Source organism: Urocampus carinirostris, chromosome 18 (assembly GCF_059441175.1).
Source record: "Urocampus carinirostris isolate Australia breed hairy pipefish chromosome 18, RoL_Ucar_1.0, whole genome shotgun sequence".
NCBI lineage: Eukaryota > Metazoa > Chordata > Actinopteri > Syngnathiformes > Syngnathidae > Urocampus > Urocampus carinirostris.
This window is the reverse complement of record NC_142366.1, coordinates 14,606,006-14,624,818: the sequence shown is the minus strand read 5'-3', so window position 1 is coordinate 14,624,818 and position 18,813 is coordinate 14,606,006. Positions and strand designations below refer to the sequence as shown.

General features: G+C 35.4%; 1 protein-coding gene across 1 annotated transcript; it reads right to left on the bottom strand.

The window, feature by feature from the left end:
• Positions 1 to 1,117: 1,117 nt before the first annotated feature.
• On the bottom strand, positions 1,118 to 18,649 carry sgk3 (serum/glucocorticoid regulated kinase family member 3). The gene is made up of 17 exons (XM_088322474.1): positions 18,433 to 18,649; positions 11,917 to 12,063; positions 11,770 to 11,853; positions 11,634 to 11,706; positions 11,492 to 11,567; positions 11,178 to 11,259; positions 11,000 to 11,049; positions 10,862 to 10,919; positions 9,670 to 9,753; positions 8,370 to 8,501; positions 6,938 to 7,050; positions 6,828 to 6,864; positions 5,367 to 5,453; positions 3,396 to 3,491; positions 3,162 to 3,317; positions 1,973 to 2,062; positions 1,118 to 1,812 (listed from the first exon to the last, which is right to left on the bottom strand). The coding sequence occupies exons 2-17, from the start codon at positions 11,992 to 11,994 to the stop codon at positions 1,642 to 1,644; spliced, it is 1,467 nt and encodes a 488-aa protein (XP_088178600.1). The 5' UTR covers positions 11,995 to 12,063; positions 18,433 to 18,649; the 3' UTR covers positions 1,118 to 1,641.
• Positions 18,650 to 18,813: the final 164 nt, after the last annotated feature.

The window sequence follows — 18,813 nt, the reverse complement described above, 5'->3', positions numbered from 1 at the left end:
ATAATTAAGTAGAATAATACATTTTCTTATTCAAATTATTAATTCATTTTCTACATTAAATTATTGTTGTTAATATACTGATTAAAGGGATAACCACAACCCTGTCTTTTTTCATTTTCTCCTTTTATACTTCATTTTTTTCTTTACTTCTTTATACATCATAATAATTCGTAATATAATGCATCAAAGCAAGTGAGCTGTTTGAGAGCTAACTCTCTTTAATGAGTTGAGCTGAAAAAGCCAGTTCTCGAAAAAGAGACGGACTTCCTTTCACTACACAACTACCACGGAACGATGCATGATGGGAAATCCCTAGGCGGCAGACGCATGCGCACAGTAGCATCAAAGTGCTCGCTTCGTTTGCAACGAAACTGAGAAAGAGGCTTCCGCGGCGAACTCGTTTGAATTGATTGATTTGCCGTTTCGTGATAGTCGGTGTATACCGGATGGTACCCATACTTGACAAATTTGCGTTTTTCCGTACAGATTTTCTTGTACGTCGTACATGTCTTAAAATGCATAATAAATGTACTTTGTACGGCAAAAACGTACAGGTTGACAGGTATGAAAATTCAGTGTTGATTTTAAACTGATTTTTGATATGTAGTTTAGGAATTGCGATAATAGGAGCATAACAATTGCATCACCAACGATTATTTTGTTAGTCTTCAATTTTTCAACGTAGGGTCCACTGTTTCCACGGCGACCAACTCCGAGTCACAATAAAGTAAGTCATCAGAAAGGGCCACAGGAGGGTGAAGTGCATAATTTATCCTGATGTCAAATACTTGAAATCTTAATCCCAACACTGCCGAAAATGTAGTACCACGGCAATTTTATTTCCATTGCACTATTATTTTTTAATTCACTAGTACTAAACCATCATCATCATTTTGTCTTTAAGCACTACGGTGTTTATTTTGTTGTTGCCTTTTATCCTGACAATTTCATTTTTCTTCTCTTTGAAATCTTTATTACATGTTTACTCTGGAGTGCCATGTCCAGTCACGTTGCATACAATGACAATAAAGCAAATAGTTAACATAATTTTGTCCTCAAGTGTGCATCGTTTCATGGGCTTGTTGTAGAGTACGTTTGCAAATTTCCAGACACGTAGTTGGGTATTTGCGTTTATTACATAGCAAGAGCATAAAGTCTTTGTCATTAAAAAAATCACACACATAGAAACAAATGTGACCTAGTAAACAGCTTTGTTGAAGTCAAGTAATTCTACAGCCTCATATCTAGAGTTGAGGAATATGAAACCTTTTTTTTAACAGCGGTTACATGGAACAAATTTGCTTAAGCAGAGAATCAGCAATTCATTTTTTTAACTGACTGTCCAATTTTAGTCCATTAGTCAAAACAGTTTCTCTTCCAAGGAAAGGAAAAATCAAAGAACATTTTTAGAGAGACATCAATAATAAAGAAATGCCCTTTTTCTTAAACTAGCTTATTTCTTATATAAGTATATCTCTATATAAATACAAATGGGTATAGATTATGATTTCTTCGAATCATACTTTGTTACCAATAAAATCTGTTTTAAGTGCAGTTCTGTATCACAGCAGCTCCCTTTGGCTTTGTGTAGAATGAGCAACACGATTCAATTTTCTTCCCTTTGAGAAAATTAGAGTGATATTATAGGAATGAGTCATCGGAGGGTGGGGCGTACGAGAAGCCCACAAAAGCATCATCAGCCTCCATCACGCTGGCGTTCACGATGGAATGTTCCCCGGTCCAACACACGGAATTGGGCACCATCTCCTCGGTGAATTCGGGGTCAAAATTGGAGATGTCGGAATAAGAGTTCTGTTTATAATCACACAAAAGAAGGATATTGGATTTTTTTTTTTTCAACAATAATTTTAGTATACATCTTTTCCACCCTGAGTTTGCCGGAATTATTTTCACATGTTTGAAATGTGATCAGGTAAAATACAACAATAGTAACAGAATTAAAAAGAATTACCACGTTGGGAGTAAATGGAGGAGAGGTTTTCTTCTGTTCGAGGTCAGTCCAATTGATGGTGGAGAAAAAGAGGTGAGTTCTGATCTCATTCTGATAAACAAAAAGACATTTTTCAGTGAATTAAACCTGTCAAATTATCAAATTAACTGAAATAAAGAAAAATAATATGATAAAACTTTATATATATAATTTATTTTTTAATTGTTAAACATTTGGTAAAAGGAGACAGCTTTTTAAATGACAGAAAACAATAAAATAAATATAATTATCAGTTGAATATTCCAAAAATAATTTTGAATGAGGTCCACTGTGCAGTTTTGTTACACAAGAAAAAAATCAAGACTTTAGTTTGAAATAGACTTGATCATTCCTCAAACTAGACCAAGGGTGGGCAAACTATGGCCCACGACCACAAAACATTTGTTTTTTTCTTGGCATGCGACTCTTGTCCCCTGTGGCCATTTGAGGCCCCCTCTTGCACAAAACATATATTCTTATAAAAAAATAATGTAATGCATTGTGTACTTTTGAATAATGTAAATGTAATTTGTAATATTTTTTTTTGATAGTTAATTTTTCTGTATTTATTTTTTCATGCCAAAAACTATTTTACATTTTGAGTTTTTTTAATCCATATTATCCAATGAAGTAAATGAAAAAAAGGCCCATTATATATCAAATATTACTTTTTGTTTAATTCTGAGTGGTTCAAATCAATTCGATGAAAATGTTTATCAACAAAAAATTATAAAATGAAATGTAAAGTTTACAAACATGTAACAGGGGTGGGCATCTAACACCTAAAAGCCTCGGCTTCAGCAAACTCCCTTAGGCGCACATTTATGTGTAACATTGTATTTTGTAGGTATTTATAGTTTTGATATGTGCAAATATAATGTTGATTTGATGTGGTTGATGTTATTTTTATTTTTTTGTGCTGTGCCCAAATAAGATTAATTTATTCATGTATTCGCGTACAAATGCTTTCATGTATATTTATCCATAAAAGCATATTAAAAAAACAGGATATTTCTTTTCTCATGCACTTCCAAGGTGTCGGATCGAGATTTAATTATTTTTCTCTCCTGCTTTTAACTCCCGTGAAACAAAACATCGTCCCACCCCTGCAACAGTAGCAAGTCCTACATAATGAGATATTGAAAAAAATAAATGAAAGTTTTTCTCTCACAAAGTCGTCCCTGGCTCCCAATCTGAGGGCCCCGTCCTTCTCCAGCAGTCCTTGCAGCAGCGACCAGGCCGCATTGGACGCGCCAGCCCTCATGACCAGCGGCTTGTGCAGAATGTTGTCGTACATCTCGTGAGTGTCCCTGCTGTAAAACGGCGGCTGAAGAAAAAAATAAAACACCTATTACATTAGGAAGAGGGATGGCGCTGTTTCGTGGAATGAAAGGAAAAATCTCACCAAGCCGAACAGCATCTCGTAGAGCACGGATCCCAGACACCACCAGTCCACCGTGTTGTCATACGGCTGCTTCCTCAGCACCTCGGGGGCCAAGTACTAGTATTTGGGGGAAAAAAACATGACTGGAAAACTCATACCGCTTATACACATATAACTATTTGGAGTCCGGGGCCGCATTGGGTTACAAAAATCGGCCTGGAGATCTATCCTTTTTTTTTTTCATTCATTAATAAAAATATACATGCAGAAGTCTACATGTTTTATTCCTTTATATAGAATGTTTTTGGTTGGTTTTGAAACACTTAATTTGATATCTAGTTTTATAGTAGGTGAAGGGGTTTTCACATCCGCCAAACACCCCGAAAGATCCCTGGTTCTAGACCGAGTGGAAACATACTGTATGTTAGCCTGGATAGGAATGGGCGCCACCAGGCTGTACTTGCCCAAGACACGCCACAGGATATGGTGCCCCGACGACCCTAGTGGTTGAGGAATCCAACCAACCAACCAACCAGTATTACTGTAGTTGTGTTTCATTTAGTAAATTTGTCGATTTTCTGCACTCGAAATTTTGTATTATTTCTGTAGTATTTTTGTAGTCTTACTGTAGTTTTATTTTAAGAGCATTTCTGTAATATTTCTGCAGTAATATTTTGTAGTCATTCTTTGGTATTTTGGTAGTATATTTGTATTTCTCGAGTTGTAATTTTGCTGAATTTCTGTTGTAATATTTCTGTAATAGTACTTTTGTATTATAATATCACTGTAGTTGAATTTTTCAAGTATTTACATAGTTGTATTCTTGTAGTATTTTTTTGTATTTTATACTATAGTTGTGTTTATGTAGTATTTCTGTAATAATTTTGTAATATTTCCATATTTGTGGTGTATGTGTAGTATTTTGTAGTATTACTGTAGTGGTATTTTTTGTAGTATTTCTGTCATAACATTTCTGCAGTAGTATTTCTGTAGTATTTTTGTAGTTTTTCCATATCAGATTTTTGTAGTATATTTTTAGAATTTCTGGACTTGTATTTTTGTATCATTTCTGTCATAATATTTATGTCGTAGTATTTTTGTAGTATTTTGTAACATTTCTGTAGCAGTATGTTTGTATTTTAATATCACGGAGATTGTTTTTTTTTATATTTCCATAGTATTATTTTGTAGTATTACAGTAGTGGTATTTCTTGTAGTATTTCTGTCATAAGAGTAATGTCGAATATCGTTGCATACCATGTTTCACAACGTCATTATCAGTGAAAAAACAAATAAGTAAATTCAATATTATTTACTGGGTGTAACTCCTTGTTGGGCCACATGGTGACGCGTGTGCTCTTAGAATGCAATTACCGGTATGGAGTATGCAGGTTACGGGGCACGTGTACCTTTTAAATGGCAAAATTCAAGCACTTTCCTAATTTCTCCAATAGCATTAAAAAAAACACAGTGTGAATTATGTATTTTGCACAGCAACAAATATCACTGCAAATTGAGTATGGGATTTTTAATCTTGGGTGTGCATTTATCAGGACATGATTTTCAGATTTTGAGTAAATCACGAATATATTTGTTTCTGAGACATATTTCTCCTTATATGGGGGAAACACATTTTTTTTGTATGGCCCATAATTGATTCGTAATCCTTGCACTAACACATGCATGCATGTGTCCATAGTGGGCGATGAAGCTTCACAGGACAATGCTGTGCAAACCAAAGTCAGCTACAGTTAATCATGAGGGAAGAAGAAATGCAAGGGGCAAAGAGAAACCACCAGGAAGCAGTGTCGGCTTGATTTTTAAGCGGACTTGATGCGAAACATTCAAGCATTTACAAGCACTTTTCTATCCTTGAAAACACACCATTAAAATGCAAGCATTTTCAAGGATTTCAAGCACCCTGACGAACCCTGTGCTTAGAGGAACAAGTATGTAATCTAATTTAATATAATGCATCCACTGTTTTGGTACCTCAGGTGTGCCACAAAAAGTGCTGGTGGTGTCCGTCTGGGAAATGCCCTCTTTGCACAGGCCGAAGTCTGTCAAAACGATGTGACCCTTAAAAAAAAGGAGGATAGAGTGAGTTTATTGTCTACTCCTGGAATGGCGGTTAATTAATTGGTCCAGATAATGGGTCAACATGCATTCTGTTCCAAATGGGACTAGAAAGGACGGTGTGTGTCGGTGGTGCACAAGGAAGACCTAAGCAGTTTTCTGCAATGAACTATTTGGGGTCAGTGGCCGCAATGTCGCCAATGGCCCGATCCTGGAGACCGATTCAATTGTTTCATTTATGAATAAATATACATGCAGACCTCTACATATTGATATCTTTATATTGGCTTTAATATTCGTTGGTTTCATCAATTTGGGTTTTAAACACACACAATTAAAGCAAAACAATATATTAAGTCCCTGTTTTAAGTACTCATTTTGATATTTAGTGTGTAAGTGTAGTTTGATTTCTTTTTAGTATTTTGTCATATTTTTGCAGTGGGATTTTTGTAATATTTTTGACTAATGTTTTAGTTTTATATTTGTAGTATTTCCCCAGTATTGTTTTGTAGTATGTACATAGTAGTATTTTTGTAGTATCTCGGTAATATTTCTGTAATATCTCCATAGAATTTTTGTAGCATATATGAAATATTTTTGTAGTATCACAGTAGTTGCATTATTGTAGTGATACTGTAGTTGTATTTTAGTAGTATTTCTATGAATAATATTTTTGTTATAATATTTTAAAGTATGTTGTCATATTTCTGTTGTAGTATTTTGGTATTATAGTATTAATGTAGTGGTAATTCTTTTTCAGTATTTCTGCGGTAGTATTTTCTTAGTATTTCTGTAGATTTTTTGTAGTACTGTGTTTCTGTAATAGTAATTTTGTAGCAATTCTTAGTATTTTTGTAATATTACTGTAATTGTATTTTATAGTATTTCTGTCGTATTATTTTTGTGTTATTCAGTAATACACCGTAGTAGTATTTTTGCAGTATTTCTTCAGTTTTTCTTTTCTTTTACGAATTAAAGCTGTACAATATATTATGTCCGTGTTTTTAAGCACTAAATTTGATATTTAGTTTTGTAGCATTTTTTGCAGGATTTCCATCATAGTATTTTTGTAGCATATCTTTTGTATTTTTTTTACTATTACTGTAATTGTATTTTTGTAGTATTTCCGTTGTAATATTTCTGTAGTATCATTTTCGTATTATAGTATTTCTGTAGTAGTATTTTTGTTATAGATATACAACAGACCAATAGGGAAAAAGATGGCACTAAAAACATTTTTATTAGTAATACTTTATTTACTTTTATGTATATTGTCATTATATTTCAACCGTTCTGTTGGCGGGCCGGATGAAAAAAACCTGACGGGCCGCATGTGGCCCAAGGGCCGTAATTTGCCCACCCCTGATCGATACTCACTTCGTGGTCGAGAAGGATATTTTCTGGCTTCAAGTCTCTGCAGGAAAAAAAGATAGATTAGTATTTCTTTTGCCTCCATGAAGAAAAAGCAAAATTGAATTGGAACTTACCTGTAAACGATGTTCAGGGAGTGCAGGTAGCCTAGCGCGCTAGCCATTTCGGCGATGTAGAACCGGGCTCTCGGTTCCGGAAAGGTCCGCTCTTTTTGGAGGTGGAAGAAAAGCTGTGGGTGCAAAAAAAAAAGCGACAAGCATTTCAATAAATATAAGAGTTGTTTCTTTTATCACAATATTATTCTCATTTAAAGGGTCATACCATTTTTTTTACATTTTATTCTTTTCAATGTTTTGTTTATGATTTTTTTTGAGTGAAATAATTTTTTTTATCCATTTAATTTCATCTTTATTGAACAATAAATATTTTTACACAGCACTAAAATTAATTTTGTAGAGTAAAAATGTCTATATGAAGAAAATTGTATTGGATTTAATGTAATATTGAAATCATGTGTTATATTTTATATTAAACATCATTACCACTTATGCAAGGATGTAGGAATAAAAAGAATGCTATTAGAAAATAAAATATACATAATCTACAGGATATTATAGAGAAAAAAAATATACATTTGGTAGTATTATGTAAAATATGATATCATTGCTGCTATTGTAAATAGACGCGTGTTTATTGTTTTTTGTGCAGATGGAATATACACACCAATGCAGAAAATTTAAGAAACATTTTTTACATCTTTTTTCTTTCCACATTTGAAAATAAATAAAATGCATTGAAGTTTTCTTTTTTTTTAAGTATATTACTCATTCAAATAATTTTATTAAAACTATATGTATAAAAATACTACAATGTATTCAAGTTTAATAGGTAAAAGGTAAATAATAAAATATTAAAACCGTAATCAAATTTTAAAAACATTACTCAAAATGTGCATTTTGTCAAGTTAAAATCTGATTTAGATGTCCTCCACGTTCAATGTATTTCATTTATTTTTTTGTTTATTACATTTAATTAAAAGGATAATTATGAAAACATTATAATTTATAGTTTAGTGGCTAAAATGCAAATATCAAAAACATTTATTTAACATTTATTTAATTTCTAAACATATAATTTGAATTTGTTTTTGGTCTTTTTAAAACCACGAATACAAGGTGTACCCGAAATTTAAACATGCAAAATGTGAGAAAATAGTGCAAGTTATGTGCATAAAATCTATATACATATGTTTAATATATACATATATTTAATCTGTATATGTAACTATGATCCCTAAGGAGGTTTTCTTTTGGATGCAAGAAAGAACTAAATTAAAAATTGCTCTTTGAGCTGGAAATTTTCTCCTCGATCCACGTCAATATTAGCATGCTTGTTGATAAAAACATCTTTTTTTTTTGACGTTTGTCACATGACCCACAGAGGAAGTTCCGACAACAATCTCGTCGGCCTTTCGGACTTAAATTCCTCCGTAGGTATTCCTTTTTCTCTCATCAGCTGTTTTTTTTAAACTCGTGACTCAATACTCACTTCCCCTCCGTTGACAAAATCCAGGACAAAATACAACTTGTCTGCGGTCTGGAAGGAGTAGTGGAGTCCCACCAGGAAGGGATGCTTCACGTTCTTCAGTAGCACGTTGCGCTCGGCCATTATGTGTTTTTGCTGAGGAGAGGGGAAAAGGATCTCCTTAATTCATTCAATGCCAGATGTTGCTCTAAAACAGGAAATGCCAATGCTAGCCAATTTTTCGATTTTGACAAATTTTTGACGGCCTATAGAAAATATAGTTCTTTAGCTATATAAGCATACATCGAACAAAAGCTTCAACCCTAATTTTTTATTAGAAAAAATATGTTTCTAGATTTTACCATTGTTTAATAGACAACAGTCAAGTTTCTTGAAAATACTTTCCAAGAAAACTGCGTGAGCAAAACTTTAACTTTGAAGTTTTTTTTTGGCATTTGTGATGCCTCCAATATCTAAACAATGCTTTCCATAAATCCAAGGGTAACCTACTTACAAAATAACAATTTATTGCAAGAACCCTGAACTTATGAATGAACGATGCATGAACTTTACAATAACTTTTCAGCCCCCCGATGTTTCCGGTGACATAATCGCCAAATTTTGGTCATCAAGGTGCTCACGTTCCTGCAGACCATAAGTCATCCCACGAAGGGACTTTGCCATCTTTTTTTTTTAGAAAAAAAGCTCTCTTGTTAATTAATTTCAGATCTTAGCTTTCTCACCACAGTGCTTCATTATGCCTACTCGACATATGGGTAGCCTGCATGCTCTCAATTGCTGGATACAGGAAGCAATACTAGAAAACTTCCTCGATGTGTGGACAAAGTTATGATCAAAGCCACACCTACAATTTAATGGTGATGATTCATACTCAAATCATTCCCACAGGCTTGATACTTAACGATGAGCTATGCCAAACACTTAAAATATTTTTACAAGTACGCACTCAGGGACAATGCTTCAGAAAACGTATTGGCATCAAGGCTACACTTTGCAAAACAATTAAACTAATAAATATTAACTTTTTGCAACACATATGTGATGAAACAAGCTTCAGAAAGGGAGATGCTACTCAGAACTGCGAGAATTTTGGTTCCAGCCTATGTGTTTTGGGAGAAAAATGTGTTCTAACTTGATTACGTTTTAGTTCTTTCAGCTCGGGAGAGGTTTTTTTTTTTTTTTTTTTTTTACAGTTTTGGCATCAAGGCAACACTTTGAAAAACAACTCAAGACTAAAAAATGTAAAGTTTTTCAGATACAGAAACTAGCTTCATTCGGGTGATTTTGTTGTAGGCTTACTTACTTCTTTTCTATTGAGGATGAACTTTTTTTGCAGAACCTTGACGGCGTAGTATTTGGCGTCCAGTTTCCTTTTGGCCAGGAACACCTGATTACATATTTAAAACAAAATAATAAATCAAAATAAATCCAAATTGTATTTTTTGTTCTGTTTATGAGCAGCCGTAGGCTGTCAATTATTTCATCATGATTAATCACATTTGATCATAGTTAACAAATAATTCATCACGTAAGTAAATGCAAACTTTTCAGTTACAGAAATGTCAACTCAAAATGCTGTATCAAAACATTCAAGGAACAATAAGAAAACACTGATATGTTTAAAAGATAAAGCAAAAGTGAGATATTTCTACACCAAAATATTTTTTAATGAAAAACAAAGATGAATAGCTGGCTTCATAGCTCGATAGATAGATAGTTTGAAGCTCGATAGGTAAAATGCAAACAAATCCAAAAGAGCCCTTCAACAGCCCTTTTTGATATTTGCAATTATTTAAGTTGAAAGCATTTTCCTGTCAAAGTATGACATTTCCGACTGCATTTGAATGCACAAAACTAAATAATTAGCCTTTTACGAAACATTTCGAATGTTTTAAAAAAAATTACTAGAAAGATGAATTTACATAAAAATATGATATCTTATTCTTTTTTGTCGATTAAATTGAATTTCTCCCCCGATTTAATATATAAATAAGTTAAATGATACTATACTATTATATTCTAAATTTATTTTAGTATTTCTTTTTAAGGCTACAAGTTCATATAGAAATGAAATAAATAAATAAATATAAATGTATTTCTTTCAAAAGTTGTTTTATACGCAATATATATATATATATATATATATATATATATATATATAAGAAATGAAATAAGAATCAAATGTGAAAAAGAGATCAAAATACTATACATTATTGCATTTTACTAGCAATAATTCTAAACAGAAATATAGTAAATTAACATGATAAATAGAATTTCCTTTCAATATAAAGTAAGGTAGCTCTGTATTATGCGTGCTTGCGCTGCAACAGAGCGAGTGTTGCTAGATGCTAATGCTAGCAGGATTAGCATTGACGGCATGCTGATGCTAGTTTTTATATTAATCAGACAATATAAATAAAATTGAAAATTAAACAAAGATTACGTCAACTCTAATAACAGCATGTTTAAATGGCAGCACTGCATTCTTTGCATACCTTTCCGAAACTCCCCTTTCCGATAACTTTCAAAAAGTCAAAGTCGGTGGGCTTGGCGCTGAAATTAAACAGAGTTTGAGAGTCAATGCTGCATTTTTCCCCTGTTATTAAAAATAAATACTACTAATTTGAACATACTGTGGGTTTCCAGATGGTCCCAGGTTAATATTTCTCGAAGATGAGTTACTCTGACAAAAAGCAGATGTTGTTAGTTGCAGTAAGTTGTCAACAGTTTTTTAGAGAATACTGTATTGATATTGTATTGTCATTTATTTATGATATTGTAATTTCAAATGTGGACATGTGAAATTCTTACTTTATCGTCTTCATCCTCGGACGCGTCTGAGTTTTGCAAGTTTTGCATTTTGTCCATGAGCAGGAAACTCCTTACATCTGGACTGCATGTTCAAAGAGAATTATGGTTATAAAATACATGGTTGACAATATTGATAGTGACTTTTGTTGACAAAATGAATTTTATATCATAATCTTGAATAGAAAAGCATGGATTTTTAGCTTGGTAGATAACAATACCATAAAAGAAATCCCTTTTTCTTTCTGTATGAGGCCATGGGTGAAAGAAAAAAATGACACACTATTACTTGCCTAGAAATCATTATTTTTCCTTACTTATTGCATAGCTGCGGAAGTGACACGATGCCTTTAATGAACTCATGCAAGCCAGCTCGTCTCTGCTTGATAAATTCTGTTTAAAAAAAATGATGTGTGACAAAAAAGAACAAACACTATTTAATAAACAACCCTCACTCACCTGGTTCAAAGTTATCCCCAAAGATCCTCTTGGCCGGTATCTTCAAACTCAAAGACGGGAACTGTTTTTTCAACTGGAAAAATACGATCAAATGTGATAGCGGACACGTTTCAGTCTCAAAATTGCCGCCACTAACCGTGTTGTAGAGTTTATCAAACTCGGCATATCGCCTGAAGACGAACCATTCCTGCTGTCCCACGTTGACGATGACTTTATAAACCTGGAAAAGCGAACTTGTAACATTTTCTAAATGTGAAGAAACTTTATTGAGTTTTGGACATACCGTGTAGCGTTTTTTCTTGTCCCTCTGTTCATTGTGGCAGGGGATGCTAACATTGGGGAGGGCCGATTGGTCCTCCATCTTGCGGTCATGAGGTTTGTACGGCGGGTGTTTCACCTTGCACTTTGGGAGTTAATGGTGCATTTTTCCCTGTTGAGATCAAAAAGAGAAATACTTAAACTTAATATTAGACCAAAAATGTTCTTAAATATTGGCAGAACCTTTATTGAGAATACAAGTGACACTAAAGGAGCAAGAGCACTTAACAATAACAGCCATCAGCGAGCAAAAGCCTGCAGCTAACATGAGTGGAAAGAGAAGGAAACAGAGTAAAAAGGTAAAAAAAATGCCTGAATCAGAGAGCTTAGTAAGATCTGCTTGCATGACTTGCAGGACAAAGCGAGGCTTATTTACAGAGAGCAGCTAATTGACTATTGAATAGCTGCTACCAGCAAGCCATAGCCTGCTGCCAAGTAGCTAAAATGACTCGCTGCAGAAAACAACAATTGAAAAAAGTTGAACATACTCATCTTCAGAATCATGCAACTCATTGATTTTTCCTTGCATGATCAGCTGGGGTATGCAAGTGACACCGAAAATAAAGCAGGAGCAGCTAACAATAACAATAATGGCCTAAAGTGAGCCATCACCCGCTGACGAGTGTCTAACATGATTGGCTAGAGAAAGAAACAGTGAAAAAAGTCAAAGATGGGCATCTTTGGAATCCCGGAACTCAGTGAATTTTGCTTGACACTGACGGACGGAGCAGGACAAGCTAACAGAAACAATAATGGCTGGAGGTGAACCATAGCCCACAGACAAGTAGCTAACATGAGTGGCTAGTTAAAAAAACAGTAGCAAAAAGTCTGAGATACCTGAATCACGGAACACAGTGACATTCGCTTGAATGACCAAGCTAACAATAACAATAGTGGTTGGTGTGAGCCAAAGCCTGTAGCCAAGTGGGTAAGATAAGTAGCTAAAGAAAGAAAAAGATGAAACAACTCAGATTCCTGAACCACTGAAGTCAGCTACGCTCGCTTCCGTGACCAGCTGTCAAGTTGAGAGATACTGTACGACAAAGCATGACCAGCTAAAAATAACAATAATGGCTAGAGGTGAGCCATAGCCCACAGAAAAGTAGATAACATGAGTGGCTAGTTAAAAAAACAGCAAAAAGTCTGAGATACCTGAATCACGGAACACATTCGCTTGAATGACCAAGCTAACAATAACAATAGTGGTTAGTGTGAGCCAAAGCCTGTAGCCAAGTGGGTAACATAAGTAGCTAAAGAAAGAAAAAGGATGAAACAACTCAGATTCCTGAACCACTGAAGTCAGCTACGCTCGCTTCCGTGACCAGCTGTGCAAGTTGAGAGACACTGTACGACAAAGTATGACCAGCTAAGGGGAGCCATAGCCCTCAGACAAGGGGCTAACAGAAGTGGCTAAGGAATGAAACAGTGGGAAAAAAAGAGTCAAAGATGACCAGCTGTGGAAGGTGAGCGACACTGAAGGATGAATCAGCAGCAGCTAACAGTAGCGGCGAGTCAAAGCCTGCACCCTGGGAAAAAAAGGCGATGATGCCTGAATTATGGAACTCAGCAACGTTCGCTTGCACGGCCAGCTGTTGAAGGCTAGTGACACTGCAGGGTGAAGCAGAAACAGCTAACAAAAACAACGTAGTTTGCAGCCAAGTGGCTAACATGAGTGGCTAAAGAAGGAAACAGTAGGAAAAAACAGTCAAAGATGACCAGCTTTTGAAGGCGAGCAACACTGAAGGACCAAGCAGCAGCAGCTAGCTGTGATTCAAAGCCTGCAACCAAGTGTCCAACATGAGTGTAAAAAAAAATCAAAGATGCCTGAATCACGGAACTCAGCAGCATTCCCTGCACGACTACTTGTGGAAGGTGAGTGACACTTGAGCACAAAGGAGGAGCAACTAACAATAACAATAGCGGCAAGCAGCGAGCCATAACTATAAGCCAAGTGGATCATATGAATGGCTTGAGAAGGAAACAATGGGGAAAAAAGTTGAAAATGGCCACCTATTGAAAGGGAATGACACTGAAGAATGAAGCAAACTATATTTACCTGAAGCAGCAAACAATAACAATAGCGGCAAGTCATAGCCTGCAGCTAAGTGGCCAAGATAAGAGGCCTGAATCAAAAAGAAATCAAAAGAATCATATATGTTTACACCAACACGGGGGACTATATCATACACACTGTGTATTTCAGCAAAAATACCCTCGGGTCTAAGCGTACAGTACAAGAGTGTTACGTCACGTCTCGATACAAAGCACTTTGTGGCCACGTGTGAGTCCCACCATTGTTTGGGGGGCAATGCAGTGAGGTCAGCTTGGTTTGTTTAGGAGGCCCTTTGTCTCCCGTCTGGATGCTGGCCTCGTCCCATTGGCCGCAGGAGGAAAAAACAAAGGTTTCTCTATTGATCTGGCACCAAACGCATCCTGGCAGGATGCGCCATTCAGCTCACGTCCAGGGAGGCCGGTTAGAAGTCGCGCCTCTTTAGGATGCATCCAACGTGACGCTCGGGCCTCGGTTTGTTTGGTTTCAGTTTTTCACTTTGCTCTTGGCAAATCAAATTCATTGTGATATTGCACTAAAAATTTATCGGGATTTCCTAGCCTGAACCTAAAAGAAATGTCCTCCAAAACATAACTTTCAAGGGAAAATTACGGGCATGAAAATGGATGAGCACTTCAAAAGGTGCAAAGGGTGTGGAGGAAATACCGTGTTTAATGGTGTATAACTTGAGGTAAGACTATATGCTTTGGTCACAATTCGATTGTATCACGATACTAAGGTGCCACGATTCGATTTATATCACATTGCAATCCTACAAGTATTGCGATTCGATATAATTGATGATTGCAATTTAATTTTCTCTCCTAAAAAGCAAACAACAAGCAAAAAAGGGACCTAATATATTTTTTGTATTCAATCTGAAAATAAAATAATACTATTGAAAATACAAAAATACTACTACAGTAATACCATAATACAAAAATACTAACACAGAAATACTATAATTGAAACACTACAAAAATACAAGTACAGTAATAACAAAAACCTAATAAATGAATACAACAAAAATCCTACTATGAAAACACTACAAAAATACTAATGAAACACTGAAACAATACTACTAGATAGATAGATAGATAGATAGATAGATACTTTGTTCATCCCCGAAGGGAAAATGGCAATACTTAAAAAATACTTCTACAAAAATACAACCAAAAATACCAATACCATAATACGATAATACAATAATAAGACTATACTACAAAAATACAACTATGGAAATACTATTAAAAAATACTACAGAAATACTAAAACAATACTATTTTAGAAATACTTACATACAAGATATGAGGTCGCAAATATTGATTCTGGGGAGAAACGTTGATTTAAAAAAATTCCGAAAAACAATATCATGATACAGACGCTTCCCTACTTACGACTATTTGACTTGCGTAAAACGGTAGATAAGAACATTTTTTTCATCAAGTCGAAAAATATCCGGACATTGCTGTAAGTTAGATTTTGTATTGTGCACCTTTTTCCGAGTAGAGGACAGTACTGTAGTGCTTATTTCTGCCCCTACCGGCGTGCGGTGCTGTGAGAGGTCACACAGCATCCACCCGGAAGAAAAAAAAAAACGCTTCCTCTTCCTAGTTCGTGTGTAAACATACAGTAAGTGTACTGTATCCATAGCGCGCTAAGAACTATGACGTTTTTATTGTTTAATATCACGTGCATCCATTCAATATGATTGGTGTAAAGTATCAAGAAGAGGCGAGCCGTCTCAGTTATCTTTGGGCAGTGGGCAGGGGACACCCTGAACTGGTTGCCAGCCAGTTGCACTGCACACAGAGACAGACAACTCATTCGCTCATTCACACCTAGGGACAATTTGGAACCTTTTTTTGGAATGTGGGAGGAAACCGGAGTGCCTGGAGGAAAACCATGCAGGCACGGGGGGAGAACATGCAAACTCCGCACAGAAAGGCTAGTAGCTGGATTTGAACCCATGACCTCAGGACTGTGCCACGCATGCGCTAACCACTGCCCTGCCGTGCCGCCCATAACATAACACATTTGCACTTAAAATATATATTATATAAATAGAATTTAACTCATATGCAACACATTTTAAGCGTAAAATGTCCAATTTCACACAAGGCGGGTTAATCCTTTGTGCAAAATATTGCAGTTTACCACACCTACCAGTATAAAGGAGAAAATGAAACTGATCGTCCCTGTGATTAAAAAAAAAAAAGCAAGAACGTGTACTAACATGCATGACTATGCTACTAAGAGAAATCCTTTCTAAGGGCACATTCTTTTCCCTAACATTGCAAAAGAAATGGAGCACAAAAGCCAAGTAGAAATTCAAATAGAAAATCAGGAAAAAGTATTCATTTTAAGTAGGCACTCCCCATAGTCAAATATAATACAACAGAAATTTAAACCAATTTGGAAAAACAATGATGGAAATATTTAATATTGAATTTAATTCTTATTAGATTAACTACTTTTGTGTTTCATTACGCTGACGTTATGATTTTTATTCTTCTTACTACTTTTCTTTGCAGCAATGATTGTTTTACTGTGTTTTGTAAATGAAGTTAAGAAAATCGGACGGTATAATGAAATAAAATATTCTAATGTAGATTTATTTTCAATGGGTCGTTCGTACTTAAAAGTAACACTTAATTAAATGTAAATAACAATACAACATTTCTAAAAATCTATATATCTGAGAATAGAATGCATATCATGCTTAGAATTGCATTTTTTGTACAATTGTTTGTGTAAACTTGTTCAAACACCACAAAATAGGAAATTAGATTGTAAAAGGGGTATAATAGACTAAATTAGGAGTCACTGATCATTATGAAGCTAAGAGCTAGTTTTTTCATCATTAGTGCAAAGGGCTACCAGTTTGATATGCATTTCTAGAATAACAACTTAATATGTAATAATCATGTTACTATGTTACTACCAGAATCTAATACCGTATTTTCCACACCATAAGGCGCACCTAAAAGCCTTTATTTTTTTCAAAAACTGACCATGCGCCTTATAATACAGTGTGCCTTATATATGGATCAATATTAAGTCGCAAGGTCTCGCAACAAAGGCAAGCAGCCGCCGACTAGATTTTTCCTCGAAGGCGATGTGGTCCGCGGTGTATGCTGGGATACATATGCCGGCGTTTTATTTCCCAGCCAATGTGTCAATCATCATTTGAATCGATCACTATTGGCTAAAGTTATCCGGAGGTAAAGGGGGCGGAACCTTTTTATCATTTACAGGCTCGCATAGGCTAAAGGGGCAAAACAAAGCCTGCAATTGGCCGAAAAAGATGAATGTGAATAGCAAGTTTGGTTGTCTACGGCATAGAGAAAACATGTTTTACCATTCTGTATTTGTAAATATTTTACTCTCCTGGATTTACTACACTCACGGATATAAGAGGACCATGGTTGCACATTATTATTGAACGCAACGACTTCGGTGAGCTACTCCTGCTATATATTTTCCCAGTATCTTGTTTCAGAGTGATATCGATGTTTCTGTGATGGGTCTTTTTTTTAAATTAAACCCAATTCCAAGTGTTTATTGTTATATGCACAGTAAAGTTGCGAGCGAAAAAGAAAATAGAAACTAAGGAATGGTTGGCATTTCTTGAATCCCAAGACTTTAACCTTCCGAATGATATTTGGAACGATGCATTTGAGTGATATCGTACGGACACCGCATCCGTACGTGACTACGACACGTATTTGCTTCTTTGCAAGCTTTTGGAATGTTAAGGGGGTAATAAGTTTGACTGAACTATCTGACTGTTTTGTCGACGTTCCCATTGTAGCGCCTTATAATCCGGTGCGCCTTATGTATGGAAGATATAGGACCAAAAACTATTTTTTGGGGTTGCGCCCTATAACCCGGTGCGCCCTATAGTGCGGAAAATACGGTAATTAGAATTAGGGTTAAAATATGCCCGCTCAACCACGAAAACATCTACTTTTCATAAAAACACTAACGGATGTACGTATATAAATAATAGGCTCATTTTAAAAAAATCATTTTGGAAGAACTGATCTCGTATTGAAGACACTGATCATGTTAATGGTTTATTATGCCAGCTATCAATTAAATTTTCTAGAAAATCGCAAGGACCCATCACTGATGTGCCATTATCAGAACCCATCTGCACGCTACTTACCTGTTCTAAGAGGGCTACATGGAGCCCGCGGGCATTACTTTTGTACCTTAGCTTATTTAAGCTAATTAGCTTTAGGAGATTTTAAGCGTAAGTCGTAAAATAAAGTAGGAGCAATATTTGGAAAGTATATTTGACGTAATATCAACGTAAAGGTAAATACTTCCGGACATGTAAACACGTAAATAAACCGATACGTTATAAAATCAAATTAGTCTCGGCGGTGTTATGGACGCAAGGTGACGTTTAAGTCCAGCTAGTACCTTTCGGTGTTTCCAGGCAGCGCTCCTCCGATCCTCCGGTTAAGCCACCATTTTTCGACCTGTAGCCCCCCAAAATCCCTCCAGTATGTTTGGGGCTGTGATGTTGTGTTGGTGCCTAGAAAATTCGGCACAGACAAGCGGGAAACATCCGCCTTTCCTGGTCGAGGAAAGTTCCGATGCAAATTTGTCACGGGACTTGAAGGCAACAGGCGGTTTGTTGTTTGCCTTGGAAGAACGTTTCTTTTTCCTGCTGTATGCTTTCAAAATAAAGTGTAAATACAATTTCAAGTTGTATGTTAACAACGATGGATGGAAAAACAAAGTGTCATCTTTACTAATAAAGTTAAAAAAATATTGGACGTAATTGTATAATGATTTTAA